The 20,560-nt window shown below is 40.1% G+C and overlaps 1 protein-coding gene across 1 annotated transcript in view; it reads right to left on the bottom strand.

The window, feature by feature from the left end:
• LOC139689526 (TBC1 domain family member 30-like) overlaps positions 1 to 20,560 on the bottom strand; it is a 355,900-nt gene that overhangs the window by 67,766 nt on the left and 267,574 nt on the right. The window contains exon 3 of the mRNA XM_071586699.1: positions 8,695 to 8,825. Within this exon, the coding sequence (XP_071442800.1) occupies positions 8,695 to 8,825 (131 nt within the window). The remainder of the gene's footprint in view (positions 1 to 8,694; positions 8,826 to 20,560) is intronic.

Genomic DNA, 20,560 nt, shown 5'->3' with positions numbered 1-20,560 from the left:
CGCATGAAAGTCGATTCCAGCCCAGAACTATGAAAACTCTTTTGAGACACCTACGCTATTTATTTTTTCCCCTGCCTGTCTATCGACAAAAGAACTCATGCTTACCTCCGGCATTCATCCCGTTTTATCGCCATCGCGACCTCTGACACTTTTTTCTTTCACCCCCGGATGGCATTCAGGGATCTCGCTCACGCTCATACGTCGGTGCGAAGATAACCCTGAGACCGTAAAAAGGTTTGCATTAAAGGAAATCTTCAGGCAAAGAAGAAGAAGATACTATATAAGCTCTCTCCCAGGAGATCATGACTTCTCTCTTTCATCCATCTCTATTTATAAAAATAAATGCCGCAGTCGCTCTTTCGGAAAGCCGCCGATACCTTCCCTCTTCCTCCTTTGCTGCTGCCATTCGCTGCGTTCCACTCCTCGTCAGGCTTTCTCCACACGTCTCCCTCCGTCCAGCTTAGTATTTCCCTCGCAGCATCCTCATCCCACTTCCCTTCTCTTTTACTCCACGCCGCTTAGTCAGCTCGTCCTTCTCTTCCCCCCCTTTCGCCTCGATCGACATGCCTACTCCCTCCTTCACGACGCGCCCTCTCCGTCCACTCCCTCATCCTATCATCTCTCTTCCACCCCCCCCCCAAACTCGACCTGACCCGCCCACCTATTCCGATTCGACTTCTCATCTCGATGATCTGGCGCCGCTAAAACAAATATTAATATCGGGTATTTCTGTTAGATGGGAACCTCCGGGAAAGCCTGGAAGAGGTGGGCGGGCTGCGAGCAGAGAAAACAGAAAAAATATACCCATTCTGAACCAAATTAAATTAAAACGTACGCGATGATGGATCTTTGATCTAAAAAAATAAAGAAAGAGTGCAAATACCTGTACATTTGAACTCCTCTGCGCACCGTCTTGCTTTAGTCATTAATCACTACCTACGCGGCAGTGAGCATCAACTTATGTTCCGACGAGCAGTACTACTCACGCTGCTCAGTCACACATTTTCGAGCGGCATGATCATTTTATTTGTAGTCCGTTATGGTGTTAAGATTTAATGACAACATTTTCCGATTAACCCACGTTTACTAATTTTCATTCGATCTTTCGTAAGGAGGAAACTTAATTGTATGAGGTGGGATAAAACAAAAGAAGCTAATTTAAGCTTGGAAAAATAAATTTGGAATGAGAGTAGTACGCTGCGTTTTTACTAAAATGGAGGGCATTGATCGATTACCCAAACGCTGGGTCGAGAATTTTTTTACGTATTTTATATTATTACTGCGAAATACCTGTTTTGATTTCGTAATATTTAAAATAAATAATTTATGATGTATTCAATCATAAAAACTAAATCAGAAAATTGGAGTTAATTTAAAATCTTATACAAGGTTTGTATAAAAAGCATCGGTAACATTTTTTTCCTGACTTAAGCTGAAAGTAGATCGTATTTGTTATTGATAAGATGACCACTGAAAATTTGGCGCAAAACTCACCCCGAAGGTCTTGACTGATGACCAAATGCGGGGGAAAAAAGAAAAACGGCATTGCGACGATTTCCCAACACCCTTACAGTCCCGACTTGACACCAGCAGACTATGTCCTATTTCCAAAAGTGAAATCCTCCCTCAAGGGACACCACAGTGCACTCAAAGCCGTCAAAAAAGCTTGCACGCGTACCCTCAAGGGGCTTCCGGAATCAGCCTACGAGGGAGCTTTTGAGCCGTGGAAAAGCCGCTGGACAAAGTGTGTCGACGGTCGAGGGATGTACTTTCAAGTATTTGGAGGCATTGTAGCAATATCAGAAATCTATTTTTCCAAAACTTTTCCTAGTACTTTTCATACGAACAATGCGGTTTATAAAGTTATCAATTAGCATAAGCGAAAAACACTTGCTTGTAGTGCATGCTGAAAAAACAAGTGTTTTATAAATAAGTAGGGAGCGGATGGCCTGTTGTACATCACTGCAGAAAAATCACTGACCTGAAATACAACCGCACCTGATAACATAAAAAAATTAAACTGTTCGTTGTACGTAAGGCTTTGGCAAAAATGTTTGGCGAAAGATAAATGTAAGCTTCAGCCTGTTTATATTATTCTACGAGATATTTCAATAAAATGTCAAATCCCTCTTTTTATAAACATTTAGAGGCTTTTCAATAGAATCCGGTTTATATCCCAAACATCAATACGATATAATTCGTATGAAAATTTTTGGACCTGTTTAAAGTATAAAATCCTTTGTTAAATTTGGATTTTGTTTCCTTTTACAAAACATTTTATCTTATTAATATTTCATAATTAGACAAAAAATTAGATTTCAAAGTAAGAGCACTTTACTTATCATTTGGTTTCAAATAAATTGACTACAAAAGGATTATTATCCGATTTTACATGAGTTTTGACTTGATGTTGTGAGGTAAGGTTTATTTTAAGATGATAACTGAAATAAACTTCCAAGGCGAGTGACTTTTATCCTCAGAAATGTTTGCATTGTAATGCACATTTAGCGGATGACTCGGTCAACAGTTACTGTCGCGGCATATCCCGCAGTTTCTTGGAATGTGAAATAAAATTGCATACACAATTACGTAAACTCTACCGTAGATTTCAATTGAATTAGGAAATATATATGTCTGATTAATAATACGAGTCCCTCGCGTATCTCAATGAGCTGGCGGCGAAGGACTATGCAGCAGGAATACAGAAACTTGTCACACGTTATGACAAATGCCTTAATTTGCTTGGAGATTATGTTGAGAAGTAGTTTAAAGTATCCTCTTTCAAATAAAATTTTTTATGTTTGTTAATATTTACTTTTGTGTCTTTATTTCACGAACGGGTACTACTTTCCGGATGACCCTCGTATCATAAAAATCAAAAAGTGCAGCAAATATAAAAAGCTCGAATTTTTGATAATTCGGTAATACTGTTTGCGCCTGATTGTGTTTCGATTCCACCAAAGCTCTGTATACTTCTTTTCTCTCTTAATCGCAACTAATCGGATTTTATTTTTAGCAAAAAATCGTATTCCTTACCTATCTCCCATTTTATTTGATTTTGTACCATTTAGCTCATAGAATTCAGGTCTACCACTCCTATTGCCTCTCACAGCAGGAATTTGCTCCCTTCTTTATATTCCCTCATTACTAACATGGTTTCTTGACACTAAGATGCCGAAATCTCATTTTTAATATTCTCTTTTTTTTCCTTGCTTCCTGCCCGTCAGTCTTACTTCCTTTTCCTCTCAGACTGGTTGTCAATCTGTCGGGTAATGGCGAAGCATGTTCCGATCGATGACGTGCCTTATCCTTGAATCGAAATTAATGGCCACACTCAATTCATTTCCCATGATATCCCTCGTATCAATCACCTAATAACCCTCGTCGTGAACGGAACATTAAACGCGACCGTAAGTGTGTGTGTGGGTACAATCGCTACTGGCCGTCTAGGGACTGATGGATCCCGTTGTTATCAGTTAACCCGCCGATAATGTGACACGAAACTTTCCTGGAAAAGGATATTGCCGTTTTAAAAGGTCAATTTTGGCTCGGCGAAGTAAATGTACTAGCCCGTGATCTTCTATAATCCAAATATTTCAAATGGAATGGGGAAATTTATATATTGACGATGCGGGATGTTTGCGTGCAAAATCTTTTAACCTTCGAATTTCTTATCTATACCAGAAAAACGTAAACCTTTTGGGGCTATTCTTAATTGTTCTGGAACGATGATGAGAGATTGAAGGAGCAGTTGGATATGTTTGCATAGCAAGCAGTGCCATAAAGTTTCAGAAACCACGGTTAATATTAAACCTACAGACATGAAGTCCTTAAGAGAAACCAATTCTGTGCGACGTGCACTCGGGACGGAATGACGAAGGGGAACGGAATGGGACTTATGCAAACTTTCACCTCGTTGGGTAAGATTAACCGTTAGATTTCGCACACCTATTGTCGCACGTCCACGTCCATTATCGCATGCCCCCACGCGGTTGATTTTTGACCGCACCCCTCCCACATTGTATTTCGTCCCGACACCTTTCCGTGAAATATTCAAATTCCCAGTGGCGGCGCTTCGCTTTCAATCCATCCGCCTGCGGCGCGCTGCTCGGATATCCTCGTCACCATTAGGTGACGTTCCTTGATGTCATGTTCACCCCTCTTCATACTATCGCGCCCCCCTCCCCCCTACTCACTCTCCCTCATGGCCTTAAAATCAGCCCAAACTTCTTCCCCCCGCGATTTCGCTGCTCATTTGATCTATCGGAAATCCTGTCACGGAGCTCACTCTCCGTCCCTGACGCAAACTTGCGTGTGCCGTTCTCTTTTTGTTCTCTCTACCCCCTTCCCCCTTGCGTCTTTTTTACTCCCATCTCTCTAGACTCTCATCCAACCTCAATCTTGAGGAACGTCGTCGTACGTCAAGTCTATCCCTCCCGGCTCACTTCTCCATCAAGAGTGGGTTTATAACTTCATTTTTTCCAGAATAATTTGCATATCATATCTCAAGAAGATGCCCGATCATGCAAATGTAGGTTTATGTCGGCTGACATGCTAAAATAAAAATTAAGGTGGCCCCACACGACATTTACTGAACTCCATTTACGGTTGATACGAATAAGGAGCTGTTTTGAGCGTTGTTAAGGTACGCATTTTAATGAAGAGTTAAAGATTCTTATTCATTTCCTATATTCCGAAAAATCAAAAGCCCGGAGAGTAAATTTAAATTGCTTAGGAAGCATCTTTTTATCCTTACTTAACTCATTTCCTAAGAGACCAATCTACAATTTATTTTATCTACTACCTCCTACTCAACTGTCTCCTTCTCCAATTCTGGAGAGCGTAATTAAAATCCTATGAATAATAAAATAATACATTTGGAAGCATGAGCAAGTGCAAACGATGGTTAATGTACAAAATATTGCAATATTTTGAGAAACGCTTCAAAACGGAGTTTTTGTCTATACTAAGATGAAAGACTTGTACTTTTCCACAGATTTTATTATATGGTACAACGTGTTTCACCGACTTGCGGCATCATCACCTGATGATGCCGCAAGTCGGTGAAACGCGTTATACCATGTTATAAAATCTGTGGAAAAGTACAAGTCTTTCTTTTTGGTATGGATATTAAATACTTCCATGAAGTGAAGCCTGAAACAATAGAATTGATTCGGAGTTTTTGTGATGAAAATTCCTGATTCAATAATATCTCAACTAATTAAATGAAATGAAAACTTCTATAGACTTAATAAGGTTTATTCAGGCTATAGGAGTTTGAATTTTATTTATTAATTTACGAGGCCGTAGAGCTCATTTTATTTTAACATTTCAACTGCTTCATTGGTGGAACTATCGTGTCGCACTGGCAGATCAATCACATCTTTTCGTTTTTTCCGTTACCTATTATGAGAATTGGATGTGTCTGCAAATTTTTCTTCTATTCCTTACCTAAAAATTAATCAAATAATCCGGTAGTGCCTCCTCCATTGGGAAGTTACGCGAAAAAAACACTAAAAAAATCCTACTGGGAGATCGTCGTTTGCTTCGACACAAGGGACCCGACAACGAGATAAATTTCGCTGCAAACGACATCATTCATGTCATTCATTCATGAGAGTCACAGTACATGAGTTACGACCCCATCGCAGAACAAAACACAGCGTTTGTAAGGGGGTGTAAATCTGGTTTGAGGTGAAGTGGAATGTAACTAGCGCGCACACCCCCAATTCCTTCCGTTATGACTCATAGAAATAGTTAGGACCGGGCGAGGGTTACCGAAAGACTGGGGCAGACGGCGTCTCTCCCACACAAATCCCTCAAAGACGGCAGCGGCGGCGACTAGGAGCTTCGCGCACGGATCGATCCCGGGACCCTCCCTCCGCGGCCCCCCTCTACCGCCGGACATTGGAGGACCCGGGCCCGGCAGCGGCCACGCGGGGGGGGGCCCCGCGCCCCTCGCCTATCGATCCTTACCCGCTTTATTCACCCCGCTCTTGTGCGTCTCTGCTGGCATTGGAGAAAAGGGAAGCTGATAGGGTTGTTTGCGTCGATAGAGGAACACAAAATCTACCCGATTTTCTCTCACTCAACTCCCCTATACCATCACTTGCTCCCCTGTTCTCTCGCTCTTTATTTCTCCATTTCATCCCAATTTCGGTTGAAACGTAGCGATGTATGGAGGAGGGGGGCGAGCGGTGGCTCTTTCGGTGAAAGCGGTCCGCTTGAGGAGTGCGAGTGGGAGGAAGTGGAGGTGGAAAAAGAGCGCAACGGACTACGACTCCAATAGAAACTAAAATTGGCCAAAATTGAAGGGTAATTTGAAAAGAAATGAGTTGGGGAGTAACGCAGGGGAAATAGGGAGCGAGGTGAGGTGCAAGAGGGGGCATGCAGGGTGAGTTTAGGGATTGATACGGGGGTTGGAGGTGATTAGTCGCTGTCTAGAGAAAGTCCCCGCGTCACCTTTTGTGTACAAGTAGCAGAAGTGATGGGACACCCCATGGGTTCAGTAGAGGGTGGAACAACGGGTTGGAGGAGGAGTGAAATGGAAGATAGAATGACGAATGCGAATAGAAAAGTGAAAGAGGACGGTAAAAACACAATGGGATGAAAGAGAGAGGAAGAAACAGTCAGAGAGAAAGAAAGGACAAGAGGGAATTTTAAGAGGAATACCGGAGATCGAAAAAAAAATCATTTCACTTTATGGGCATAAAATGCCGAAAAATTGTGCTTGACGCCACGGAGGGGGTCGACGAAAAACTTTTTTATATTACTCCTCTTTTATGGCTTTTTATGGCGCGAACAGGCATGAAAGAATATGCCTCCAAGAGCTCGTTAATGGGGGTAATTCAAATCTATGAGTTTTGACTGGCACGGAGTGAAAGGACTCCCGCGGATATGGCGGCGCTATCGTGTAATTTCCATTACAATCGCTTGAAATTAAACCTCCGATGAAAAGTGACGGTGCCCTAGTGCGTTTCCTGAGAAAATTGTGTTTGAAAGGAGAGAGTGTGAGTGAAGTTAACGGGTTTCGTTTAAATGAAACTTTTTCTGTGAGGAGCTCGGAAAAAATGTATACTTTGCCAATATCATGGCAGAATTTTTCACATTTTATCCAAGTTTTTCTCTAAATCGGATACGTTGAACCAAACGACGTAAAAATGTGAAAGCAAGCAGAAGATAAACCACGGGGAGTTAAGCGTGTTAACATTAAGTTTTGCTTTTCTAAACGCATGGATGTTGAATTGACTAGAAGGGAAACAATTTCTTTAAAGACCACGGCCTCTAAGGTTGGACACACTCAGAAATAAAATATTTGCTATACCTGACACTAAGCAGATCTGAATACCATAAATATTTCATATTTATAATGATTATTGAATGTATTTCCAGAAAGCTTCAGCAAGCACAAATTCAGCTCACCACTAGCAACAGAATTTTTATCGGTTTGGACTCCAATATGATTTATGTTGAAATAATTCTCTTGGAAAGTAAAAATTAATTAGAGTAAAATAAAAAGTAAATTATAATAAATTAATCGGTATAAGTGAAATTTTACCTAATTTTCATTAGTTGCAGAGGCCTCTTTTCGCATTTCAGTTAATGTTTTCTCTCCAAATATGCGGAAAATAAAAAGTTCATCAGGAGAAAGCTTGCTATCGATCCACTATAACATGGGAAGAATATCTCAAGCATAACTACATCTTCACCCCTTATTATCAACCGATTCGGCCCTATATATATATATATATATATATATATACCTACACACACACACACACACACACACACATATATATATATATATATATATATATATATATATATATATATATATATATATATGTATATGTATAGATATACCGTTTCAGCAAGGCTCGTTTGACTTATCCCACCAGGTGAATGAGTACGGTGAAATCTTCGTGAACTAACGTTATGAAAACTGTTTGCGGAATTAAAGCGAGTATATTCAACCAATATCACGAAAATTCCCTGAAGCTTCGGAGGTCATGAATGACACCAAAAGAGGAGAGAAATAGAGAAGGAGAACAAAAAGGTAATGGTCATCATTTTTTAGTGAAGATTCAGAAATTGCATTCTCTAATAACACATAGCTCCCAAAATAGAGGGAACAAGGGAATAAGAGCCAGGGAGAGAAAGAGATGAGGGCGGTGAGGGAGAGACGGAGAAGGAGAGGGTATCAGAGGCGGGTGGGTAAGATTAGTCACCAAGAGGACAATATTCAAACGGCGTCCCTTCCTCATTCCCCAAAACAATTAAATCTGGGACGTATGTGCCCCATCCCTACAGAGGTCGAGCCCATCACGGCAATACCGAACGCATCCCTTTTTTCATAAACTACATGGAGAGGGAGGTGGAGGAGGGGGAAGGGACGAGCAGAAAACAAAAGGCGAGAACTTTCGATCAAGTTTTGTGTTTGCGTTTTTCATTCCCGACTCCTCGCCTCTGTTGTCTCTCCCCTCGATCCAGCAATGTGTTCCTCCTTGTCTCTTCGACCCCACACTCCCCTCCTTGATGCCCGCTAAACCCCTGCCCTCATTCCTTCAATTGTTTCGTCGCGGGACTCACCTCACAACTACCACCGCTGCCCTCAAATCCCCTCCCAGGCCCCAAACCCACCGCCATCATCGCGCGAACACTACCGCTCCCACCACTACACAAACCATTACTCACCCTCCTTCGAAACTCCGGCGGGATGCCCCCAGGAAGGCGGGCCACCATCCGCATGGCGTCCCTCCATTGTTCGAATCCGCTGTCTCCTGGAGGGGGTGGCACCACGCTGAAGCGCATCCTCGTGTCCTGGCCTACGGAGATAGAGGGAGAGAGAGAGAGGAGGGTTAGTTCTTTTGTCATTCAATGGCTCGAAAAAACAGAAAACAACACTCTTCACCGGGAGGAAGTTTACATACAAGGGGGCGGGGTTGGGGAGGAGTTGGAGTGGGGAAGGGGTTCATGGGACGACTATAAGCAGCAACTCTATCATCGCAGAAAACGACATGTTCGCACAATGCAACAAATGTAATGACATACTCGCCGTGCTCCTCGAGGAATGCGTTTGAGCCGAGAGCAAAATGCAGAAAACATTTGAAAGTGGTTTAAATTCACAATTTAGCACCGTTGTTTGTTTTATTTCTGTTCCTCGAAGCAACGACCTCTCTTTTTATTCGTCGTTTGAAAAAAAATCTCTCCGGAGGCGTTCCTCGTGCTCCCATCTGGTTTCCACCGGGAGAGACAGAATGCATTTCAATTTCCTCGTTGGGAGTTGCTAGTCTTTTTCTTTTTCATTTCTCTAGGGAACATTATTGATGAGCGAGAGATACCTTATGCAGCGTGGACCATAGCTTTTAACGTAAGAAATGAATGTATACGGTCATGAAGATGATTTCGTGTGGCTGCCTTTGAAGTCCAAATTGCAAATTTTAGTGGAAAGTATTAAAAAAAAAGTCCGCTTACTCTTCCCTGGGATATTTCCACCTGCTCCGCATTAAGAAATATACAATTTTATTCTATTTAAACGATAAATATTATATGCATTTCATTAAAATTATATTTAGCACGTTTTTATTCGATCAAACAATTTTAAAAAGCGTACATGAAAGAGTTAAAATTTTTCTTGGAGAAAATTTCTCAGCCTATAAAATGGTTTGAGGTTCCACTTTGTGGAAACGATCCACATTGGAAAAGATAATACTTTGTTATTCCACATACATTTTATTATGCACGAGCTAGGTTTCCACTTACAAAGTTATCATCAGGATCGTTGATCTTATGATGACTTTGTAACTAGAAACCTTGGTCGTGCATAAAAAAGGTATATGGAAGAACAAAGTATTTTCTTTTCCGATATTTATCGGTCTACACACATCGATTATAAAAAAATCATTGTAAACGATTGCATTTCATAGTTTATTAAAAGATTATTTTTCCTTCAATCCATGCGCTTGTTTTCTTTTCTGAAGAAACTATAAGCTTTCCAGAAAAAAAGTTACTGGGAAAGTTCTTTTGCGTGATTATGACATCATTCATCATTATGCGTAGGATAAATTTTTCCTAATCGCTTTGCTCTTGCCCATTTTTTCATAACATCTTTATAGCCCAAGTTTAGTAACCATTCATTAGCATTGATAAACTTTTGATCCATAATTGAATATTTATTTCCTAATTTCATAATTGAATATTATTGAATATTTGAATATTTACCCTTTCATGGTAATTTTACAACCAATATCCATGAAAGGTTAAGAACAACTAGAAGAAGGGTAGTCTAGGTAGGATTTAATGAATAATAAAGCTTGAACTCTTGGAAATTCACCATTAAGACTATCCATTTTATAGTTTCATCAAATGCGTCAATTGCAGAGGCTAATTCGTCTTCTATGGTCGCTGGTTTGAAAAAATTATTACGAATATCAAAATGAAAGCTAGTAAAATGGAAATTGGACTTTACGGTTTAGGGTTGGTAAAAACATTTTTCAAATAACCTTTGCTTCCGTACTGAAGATAAAAACTCTTGCGATTCAAGTGTACCTCCCCATACCTATTCGTTTTTATGTCTTGAACATCGGGTGCGTCACTTTTGGAGAAATGATTCTTTTGTAATTAAATGGATACGGATTTATCAATGCCCAGTGATCCCTTATACCCATAAGTGCTTACTCTGATTAGTCTTTAAAGTAGGGGGATGATGGGAGAGAGGTAAAAATATACACAGATCGGTGACTTGCACCAAGGAGTTATCAGTTCACGCAGTGGCGGTCGACGGGGGGATTTCGGACACCTTCGGTTGACTGGTGTCAGTTTTCTCTTTTATTTTTCGACGTATCCCAATATGTAAACTGTGAGAAGGCAGGAGTAAGGGGACGTGGGTTGGATGTGTGATGAGGGGGGATGGAGGGCGAGGGCTAAAGAGGGGAAGGGGAGACGCCGGCGGACGATCCGAAAATCCATTTTTATCCCGCCATTGAAAGTCTGGTCGCATCCGTACCCCGTCTCATTTTTTTCAACCCGCGTTCTCGTGACTATTTGGGCCACGGTTTCACGGATGAGAGCTACAGCTCCACAATAAAACGAAAGTCATCTCAAGGGCGCCTGGCAGGAAGGAGGTTTTAAGGGCGCCAGCCGTGAAACCATGGTTGAAATAATTTGTAAGGTGGAGATTCGTTATTGATTTGTTAGTGTTGCACTCTTTTGTGCTGTGAGAGTGAAGTAAGTGGGGAGAAAACAAATCCCTTGAAAATCTTTTGTGTTCCCAGTCATTTCTTTATATTTTAGACCGACTTGAAGTGGAGTTAGGAATATTTCCTCAAATGGACGCAAGTAAACTCGCACGATTGAAATATGTTATAGAAGTTTAACTTATGTATAAAAATTTAATTCTCAAGAGCTTCCAAACCACATATTTTCCGCCATTATTTGATGAGCTATTTACTTTCGCAGCAGTTTATATTAAAGTAAGACAATAATAATAAGATAATTCTCTGTAATTTGTTCAGTTCCTATCAACATCTATTAGTGAATCCTGAAGATGAATCACGAAAGCTCTCATAGATACGCGGAGAGTAAGCAAGGGTCAGAGGTATGGAGGGAAACTTTGTAGCCGCTCAGAAAATACGACTATTGCCTCTATCCATGGCAAACGGGAGAGGTTAAAACTCGACGGAACTAACCGTGATGGACGAATTGCTTCGAATATTTAATCGGTTTATTCCATTTCCTGTTATCCGTTCATTCACCCTGGTTCCTGGCCCCCATTTGACAAAGCGCTGGGTGAGGGATACACGTGCGGGAGAACAGAGACAATCGGGCGTGGGTGGCGGGACCAATTCCCAAGACTTGAAGCATTTCAGGAGATTGAGGATCGACAAACTGCTCACAATGTGGAGGACGAGGAAGGATCTCTTCCGATGCCCCTCGCCAATCGATGAAACTCCCACCCGCGTTATAACGCGAGAGAGAAGGATCATTTCCAGAGGCGTCAATCTGCGGAAGGAGGGGGGGTTAAGGGGGGATGGAATTCATACAGTGGGAGAGAAGTGACTTTCGGTTATGCCTCGCGTCCTCCGTGGCCTCCCTCGCTTTGACACGTGAGCCTCGGTACAAACAACCGCTTCGGAGAGAGAACGCCGGGCGCTTAGCTCGTTCTGAAAGTGAAGTCAAGTCGTAGGACGTCCATGCCTTGTTCCGTCCCACTTTCACGGTACGGGTCGTCATGTCCCCGCTTATTCGTCTCGTGCCCTCTCAAAGCACTAGACATGCGATCCAGGGGAGTGCGCTCGGATAAAAGGACTAGAGAAGTCCTTAGAGTTTGGTGTTCGGGTAAAGTTATCATTAATGGATATGGATGCATTTATGGCGTGATTTGAGGGACGAGGTTCGCGTTTTAACGCCCCAGAACACGGAAGCATCGCCAAAAGCACACAAAAAAGTGCTCTTGGCGCTAGGACACTCCAAAATATCGGTGGGTAATGGGATAAAGTGCCCTCTACTAGCTCACATCCAGGAAAACTGGAAAAAAGTGTGTGTATAACTCTCCAGGGCCATTATGGTAAAAATCTAATAAAAATCTCAATTGCCTAACGATCTCCAATAAACCGTAAAACTCTACTTAGGGTCCACCACGGCGTAAACATAAATTAAGGGAGATTGAGAACGTTTGAAATTCACTATGTTAGCACGAAAGCAGTAATTTATCATATCAGACGCAGCCAAGTTTTTCTCCTAAAAACAATTTTCCCTACATTTGTGCCACTGGACCAATTATTGTTGAATGAATATCTATAATTGCATTCCACTACGATGTAAGAAATCATCGATAAATATATTACGTTTAATTTCACTAATATATAACCCTGCTAAAAGTGAGAACGGAACAAAATTAAGAATAAAACAAAAAAAACGATAGAACTAATTTTTGCAAATTTTCAAAACATTATTGATGTATCGTCTCGTGTATTAATGTCTTAAGCGTCATTGTCGGACGGATTCCAGTTCAAAGACGTCAATAGTTAAAAATTCCTTTCATTATGAATAATACACACGACGCGACCCTTAAAACTATTCAATAAGTTTTTATAAACGAGGGATTTACAAGCAAAACCTTGAACTTCATTACTCTCATGGTGATTTAGCACTTTTCGTCAAGTATAATCGAAGGGAAAAATAATATTTTAGGGTAAATTCTAATCCAACACAACTCCATGCATATTTTCTTTGTAAGCACATCCGAAAGAATAATTCGTATTTTACGTTATGTGTAGTGCCTGCTTGTCTCTCATTCCTTTAAATATGAATTAATGACAGGCATTTTTTGGACTTGAATCTTCTAGTCATAACGGAACTATAATTCCTTTTATCAAATAGCCTGCAAGTGTATATCAAGATGACCTAGCCTTTTTACGGAGTGGGAAATAGTATAATTCAATATAGAATTAAACCTTTTATCACAAATAATAATAAACGTTATATGCTGAGGTAAAACAGAGTAAAATATATTGATAATTTAATTACTAGCAAAATGAGAAAAATCAATATTGTTTTCATAGGCTATAATAAACAATGAGTAAGAAAGAAGTTCAGAGACTTTACCCTAACCATCAATTATTATGAAGACGTCACACTTGTGGACATGCTGTTACTCAAGAACGATTACGAAATCCATCTAACTGAAGTAATACGGTAGCAAAAAATATCCATGAATAATTTAATCATTCTTTTGTGCATTGGGAGGGACTAAAGAGATTTTGTTCCAATGTGCCTGGGGCCCTATTTCAAGTTCATTCATATTAAAAGGTGACAGCTGGAACTCGGCGAGGGAAAATGAACAGTCGAGTTGATTTAATGGAGCAGGAAACGGGAACAAAGGAGTTGGTGGAGGTTTGGAGTGGTTTTAAATGAACCTTATAGATATGAGTAGATATTTATGCAATACTAACCTATAGAGTGTGGATCATCCGTTGGTTTTAGAATTTTCAGCGTACCCTTGGTGATCCGTAAAGAAAACAAATAAGGGGGACCAAACCAATGACAATTTTTTGTATAATTTTTCAAAGTTGAAAAATTACAAAGTGATATATTTCGTCAATATTTTGCAAATATTTAGCAACTTAGGCCAACAAACTTGTACCCCTGCGCTGTGTTTGTTTGTTTCCCATCTGAAAAAGTTTTGCACCCTTCCCAAAAAGGAGAAAATTCGGACATGAGTAGAAAATTATTCTGGGTGTCACGAAAAAACACATTTTATTGCAGCACCGATTATAGTTTCTACCAAAATATTTAAATCATATCTAAACCAAATGGAAATTACAATATGGAGAGAGTTTCCACTATCTTGCTTATTCAGTTAAAGTTGGTTAAAACATTGGATGAAATATATGATCTCCAGTCGTGGTTAAAATATTGGATGAAATGGAAATACTAAAGGGAGAGCTTTGAAGATTAAAGTGAATTCCAAACATGAAAAGGAGACAAACTAGAAAGGCCCGCAAGTGAACGTGGTTTTACGGTTCGGGGAAAAGTAAAAGAGGAAAATATGAAATGGGAGCAAGCATATAGATTATTGAAGCCAAGATGCCTTATCTTCCTTTGAATAAACACTGTCCCCAATTCAATCTCCTAATCAAAATGGCATTTATGGAACGTCGGTTGATTTTTTAGGAACCCAGTCAAAAATATCCCAAACCATGCACAAACGCGAATTAAAAATCAAGATGCATTAAGATGCATAATCATTCCTTCATTAACTGAAACGACAATTGTCTCAAAATTTAGCATATTCCACAACATACGAAACAAGTTTTATGTCATTGAAATATTATTTAAGGGGTAAAACTTTAGGATATAAAAATTTTATGATATAAACATTTTAGTAAAAAAATTCTCGAAATTCTTCAGTATTTCCTTCCATCCCAAGTTTTATATAAAAAATAACACAATATCAGTAAAAGGAACTTAAAATTACGAAATTAATGAGTAACATATGTCCGAAAATGCTCATGAAATAGCTCTCTCACCATGCTATTTCACCATGTTCTAGTTTTCAATTAATTTGAGTGATGGCAGGAATTAGAATTTAGTTCCTTTTACTACGTACAACAATAACTATGAATCCAAAGCAATATGCTACGGATTAGTCTGGACAATCCATATAAAACAAACGCAGTCCAGGATGGTAAGACTTTTTTCAATTTAATCTCAAGGCTATGTTTAACCATAATCCCCATCATGAATGCGAAGAAAAAGCAAAGAATTCAAAGAAAAAGGGATTGTGAACAGTTAAAAAAACTGACTATACACAAACGCACACTGCACCGTATTTCAATGACCCACTGCCTCTGTTCCCTTCTCCTTGCATACCAACCAAAAGCCATTTGTTTAACTTCGTTGTCTAACCCTGTTGATTAGAGGTCTCTAAAGGACGTTGGTAATTGTATGATTCTTTTCCGTTAAAGGTCTTCATTGCAAAGAAATCTCGGATCTACCTCTTTGTAGCCTAATTAGGAAAAAAATTCTCTGATATGTCGAAAGCCTCGAGACGAAAGAGCATTTTCTAGAAATAAAAGTGCATGTTTTTCAACAAGCCTTTCATGGTGAATAATGTCTTATGGAGTTTTACTTCTCCTTGGATTCCTAAAAAATAAAGTAAGCTGCGAAAAATGACGCGTATGAGACACGTTTTGATCCTCTTCTGTATCTGATATGTAAACGGAATGAGGGCACCAAAGATGGTAAAGGCATTGATATCAAAAGCGTAGCAAACATTACGGTAGCGAATTACTGTTGATCTTTCTCTCATCATCTCTCTCTAAAGTCAAAAGAAAATCCTCTGCTGTATTATCTTCTACTTTAGCTTGACGTCGTTACACTCATTTTCTAGGAAAAATGTTTACTTAGCCATATATTCTAGCTGAAAGATTCTTAGTCCTGAAAAGATTGTGCTTACTGTATCCCTGTGCAGCCATTGAATGAGAATTTTCTTTGATAATAAGCATTTATTTAGTGCCCACTAAATATTTATTGGTTTAACGCAGATGTATCCAGTTACTCAAAAACGTAACAACAAATCCCAAGTATTATTTTGCAAATAACTTCCGTCAATGCCGAAAAATATTTGCGATGAAAATGAATACTTTCGGTTTTACATCCATTCCTCGCTGAAACATTGATATAGGAACGACCGAGAATATGGTGGCATAAGTAGTGCACTGGAATACATTTTGCTATCTGCATTGCGAAAAATGATGCTTTAGTGAAAAATCAAGTATTTGTGGGAAGATTTAAATTAATAAACGGTAGTGAGAATAATTTATCTGATATCAAAATTAAATAATTAGAAATCTTTTGCCTGAAAGGCAACTTTTGTTTCACTGAGAGACCCTTTATATATTACCTTAACCTTAACATTCGGAAAGACGATTAGGCCAATGAATAGGAATCATTTAAATTGCGATGGGCATTGGTACGATGTAACCAACATTTTGACTATCCTACAAGGTAAGTCTGCGTTTCGGTATTCTCATGCTCGGAAAATGCACCTCATAATCTATACTCGCTTTGAAAGTACAATTATTAATATATTAGAGATATTTTCAAGGATTTTGTAGGAACTATATTTGATTTGACGACATTGTTGCACGTGTTTTAAAATTAAGAAATGTATAATAAAAATGAGATTAGTTAGAAGATCTTACGACGATAGATAAAGTGAAACATACGTCGTGAAAGCCAATATACATTTTTGTTCCGAAACACAGCATGAGAGATGCGTTTGTGGGTCACGTTTACATCCTCCTTAGCTAATATCCATGAGGGACTAAGAAGCTTATGTAAGCACACGGCTACTTTGATTGCTACGGAACTACGAGGGTCATCCGGAAAGTAGTACCCGTTCGTGCCGCATGAAGTGCTGACGACGCGAGTAGCCGCTGGACGAGGTCAGATAGCTTCAGTGGCTTGTCTGCCTTCTCTGAGCCAAGTTGCGTGACGCTAGCATTGCCTGTGTTGTTTCTGTGATTGTTTACAATGTTTAAAAAAATTGAGAACGCCGCCAGTTGTGAAGTGAGGGCAGTGATTAAATTCCTCAATGCAAGAAACGTTCGCCCATGTGATATTCATCGCCAATTAAAGGAGGTGTATGGAGACAATGTAATGGACGAGTCGTCTGTTCGGCGGTGGTGTCGCAACTTCAACATGGGGAGGGGGAACACACACGACGATGAGCGTTCGGAGAGACCGTCTGTCATTACAGACCAACTGGTGAGCTCAGTTGACGAATTCGTGAGGAACGATCGGCGCGTCACAATTGATGACATCTGTGAGCATTTTCCCAATGTTTCTCGAACAATTGTTCATGAAATTGTTAAACACCATCTGCATTATGCAAAAATTTGTGCAAGATGGGTCCCTCGCGTATCTCAATGAGCTGGCGGCGAAGGACTATGCAGCAGGAATACAGAAACTTGTCACACGTTATGACAAATGCCTTAATTTGCTTGGAGATTATGTTGAGAAGTAGTTTAAAGTATCCTCTTTCAAATAAAATTTTTTATGTTTGTTAATATTTACTTTTGTCTTTTTATTTCACGAACGGGTACTACTTTCCGGATGACCCTCGTAATTACGTGGGTGGTTGTTACAACCAGAGTCAGTAAGTGTAATTACCTCTTGGCTTTAAAGAGAACGGAAGGATATCTGTTTATGAGTGTGTGCGTGTGTATATATATATATATATATATATATATATATATCATTATATATACATATATATAATTATATAAAATACATATATATACATATTTATAAATACATATATAACTTATATGAAAGTCTCACGGATGTGAATATATAATAATGCATATGAAGTTAGCACTAGCGAACCGATAAAAACATAGAAACTCACAAAAAAAAGAAAATAAACTCACTAGTTTTCAAATTTTTGGTGCTACAAGGCACCTATCCCATCTCTTCCTGGAGAAACGTGGCTTGTACCACCGAAAATTTGAAAACTAGTGACTTTCTTTTCTGTTTTATGTGTTTCTGTCTTTGTTTGCTATAGCTAACTTCATATACATACATACATACATACATATATATATATATATATATATATATATATATATATATATATATATATATATATATACACACACATTCAAACACCAAATCCCACCATATGGTGAACAAATATTCATTCACATGGAAAATAGAGATAAGGAAAAGGGCCTTTATATTTGACCAATGGGGCTCGTCTCTTCCAAAATATTCATTGACTGCCCGAACGGGTAAGTATAAACCTTCCCGGTGAGTCAAGTTTCACCTTTACCAGCCATCGGGCAAAAGAAACGCATAGCATTGAAGAAATAAAACATCGCTGAAATTAAAATGTGGTTTGCGAGAAGAGAAACTTAAAATTAGGAATAAAACATGAAATCTTAACCTAACAAGAAAGAAAAGCCGATGGGGGAACGGCTATTTACAAACAAGTACTAATATGAGCGTCAGTAACAGCACTAACTGGGCACCGGCGAACTCTGAGCATAGAGCGGTACAGAAAGGAAACGGAGGCAAGGAGCGCCCATTTCCCTTTTACACTTAGGCAATAGGAAGAGGATGGTAGGAAGCATTGAAGCGATTAAAATGATAACAAAATAACATAGAGGACGGAGGAAGATGCCCGTCGGACCGTGGAGCCACTTATTGCTGCCAAGAAAATTTAAAATTAAAAGACATAAGAAAGACTCGTCGGCGAGTAATATCTTTATGCAGTTTCTACGTGTGTTTTTCTCCAGGATCATATTCCCCGATGGTTTGTAGCATTGAGTTTCCAGACGGTGCGAGGCGGGATTTAAAAGACGCGATTTGCGAGCGAATAAACCCCGCGACATACGGGAGTTTATGCGCCGCTCGCACGTCGGCGATTCAAGTGAATCGACTCACTTGGACTACCGACCGAACAGTATTGTTTTGTATTGTCTCAAGGTTACGCCAGAGCGTTTTCTGTAAGGTAAACACGGGGCAAGCGTACAGAAACTGCGGGCAAATGATCGACCTGTAAAGTCGCACCTCTCCAGCGTGACCCAGAAGAGAAATCACGGAGGAAAGTCAGTCGAAACGGCTCCTTGCGTCTAGTGCCTTGTGACAGCAAAAGTGGAGGTGCGGCTAAAAAGTGAGCTGGTTGTCTAGAATGACACCAAGAAATTGGTGCGAAGAAGCTCTCGGTATAATGTGTCTGTGGAAGAAAAGAGGAACGTGGGGTGTGAGTTTTCGTCTGCGGGAAAAGTGAATATGTGTGTTTTGTCAGGATTGATTTACACTTTCCAGGTCCGTGTCCACCGGTGCAGTTTGTAAGGATGTTCTATAAGTCGTCTGATGTTCGCGGAGCGTGTTCAAGATGTGGCGGCGATGGTAGTGTCATCGGCGTACATGTAAACGGAAGTGTGAGATGTCGAAGGCAGAGAGTTGACTTACATGCTGAACAACAGAGGACTGATAAGAGAGTCCTGCTGCACGCCCGCCTTGGCTCTCTTTACAGAAGGGAGGGAATCACTCAACGACACGCGGAACGTACGATCGGAAAGGTAATTTTGGACGACAGGAGAAGGGGAGGGGGAAAGTCGAGGATATTCATTTTGTATTTGACCACGTGTCCCTTGTACGACACGCGGTCAAAAGCACGGGCGACGCCGAAAAAGACGGCGTCCGTCGTACGGTGAAGATTGAACCCGTGCAAAATACGTCCGCTGATATGAAGGATCTGCTGACTCGCGGTCACACGCGAACAAAAGCTATGCTGCTCGGGACGGAGAATACTGTGGTCGCGGACGTGATTTTCAAGGTTGTGGCTCGTCTCTTTCATCTGGCTATGCGTGACACAAAACTCACTGTTTCTATCCTTTATGATATTGTATGATTGCTTACCTACTGTCCTTCCTCTTGTGTGCCGGGTATTTATCCTTTGGCTGGGGAAACACCCTCCTGAGGCCATCTCTTGGCCAAAGATTCGGGGCACTTGGTTTCGTTACGACCCGCAGATCTCAGAGTAAATTACGTTTCCTCGATAGCTCAAGTGGTTAGAGCCCAGCCCGGTAAGTCGAAAGATCCAGTGCTCAAGTTCCGGTCAAGGAAGTATTCCTATCCCTTTTCCTTATATCTATTTTCCATGTGAATATATATTAATATGTAAGTATATATATATGTGTGTGTATATATATGTATATAAATAAATAAATATATTTATAAGGTAGGTTCTGGATCGACACCACTATCAAATAATTTTATTGTCTCTCCTAACAGAACACGACCTAACATCCTACTCTACCACAAGCCTCTCTTCATCTCCATACACTTCCTTCCTCCAACATCCCTATATATAATCAGAAATGAAAAGCTCAGAAAGCGAGAATAAGATGTTCGTGGGTGAGATAAAACGAACGCGGACCAGTTATGTTCGCAGGAAATGGAGCGTAGGCAAGGGAAAGATTTCCAAGAATTTCAGGGGGGGAGATGGAGGCGGCGTTTGAGAAAAGAAATTCTGATTGTTCAACCG

Source organism: Hetaerina americana, unplaced genomic scaffold (assembly GCF_022747635.1).
Source record: "Hetaerina americana unplaced genomic scaffold, ioHetAmer1.1.p SCAF_24, whole genome shotgun sequence".
In the NCBI taxonomy this organism is placed as follows: domain Eukaryota; kingdom Metazoa; phylum Arthropoda; class Insecta; order Odonata; family Calopterygidae; genus Hetaerina; species Hetaerina americana.
This window is presented reverse-complemented; position numbering and strand designations above follow the sequence as displayed.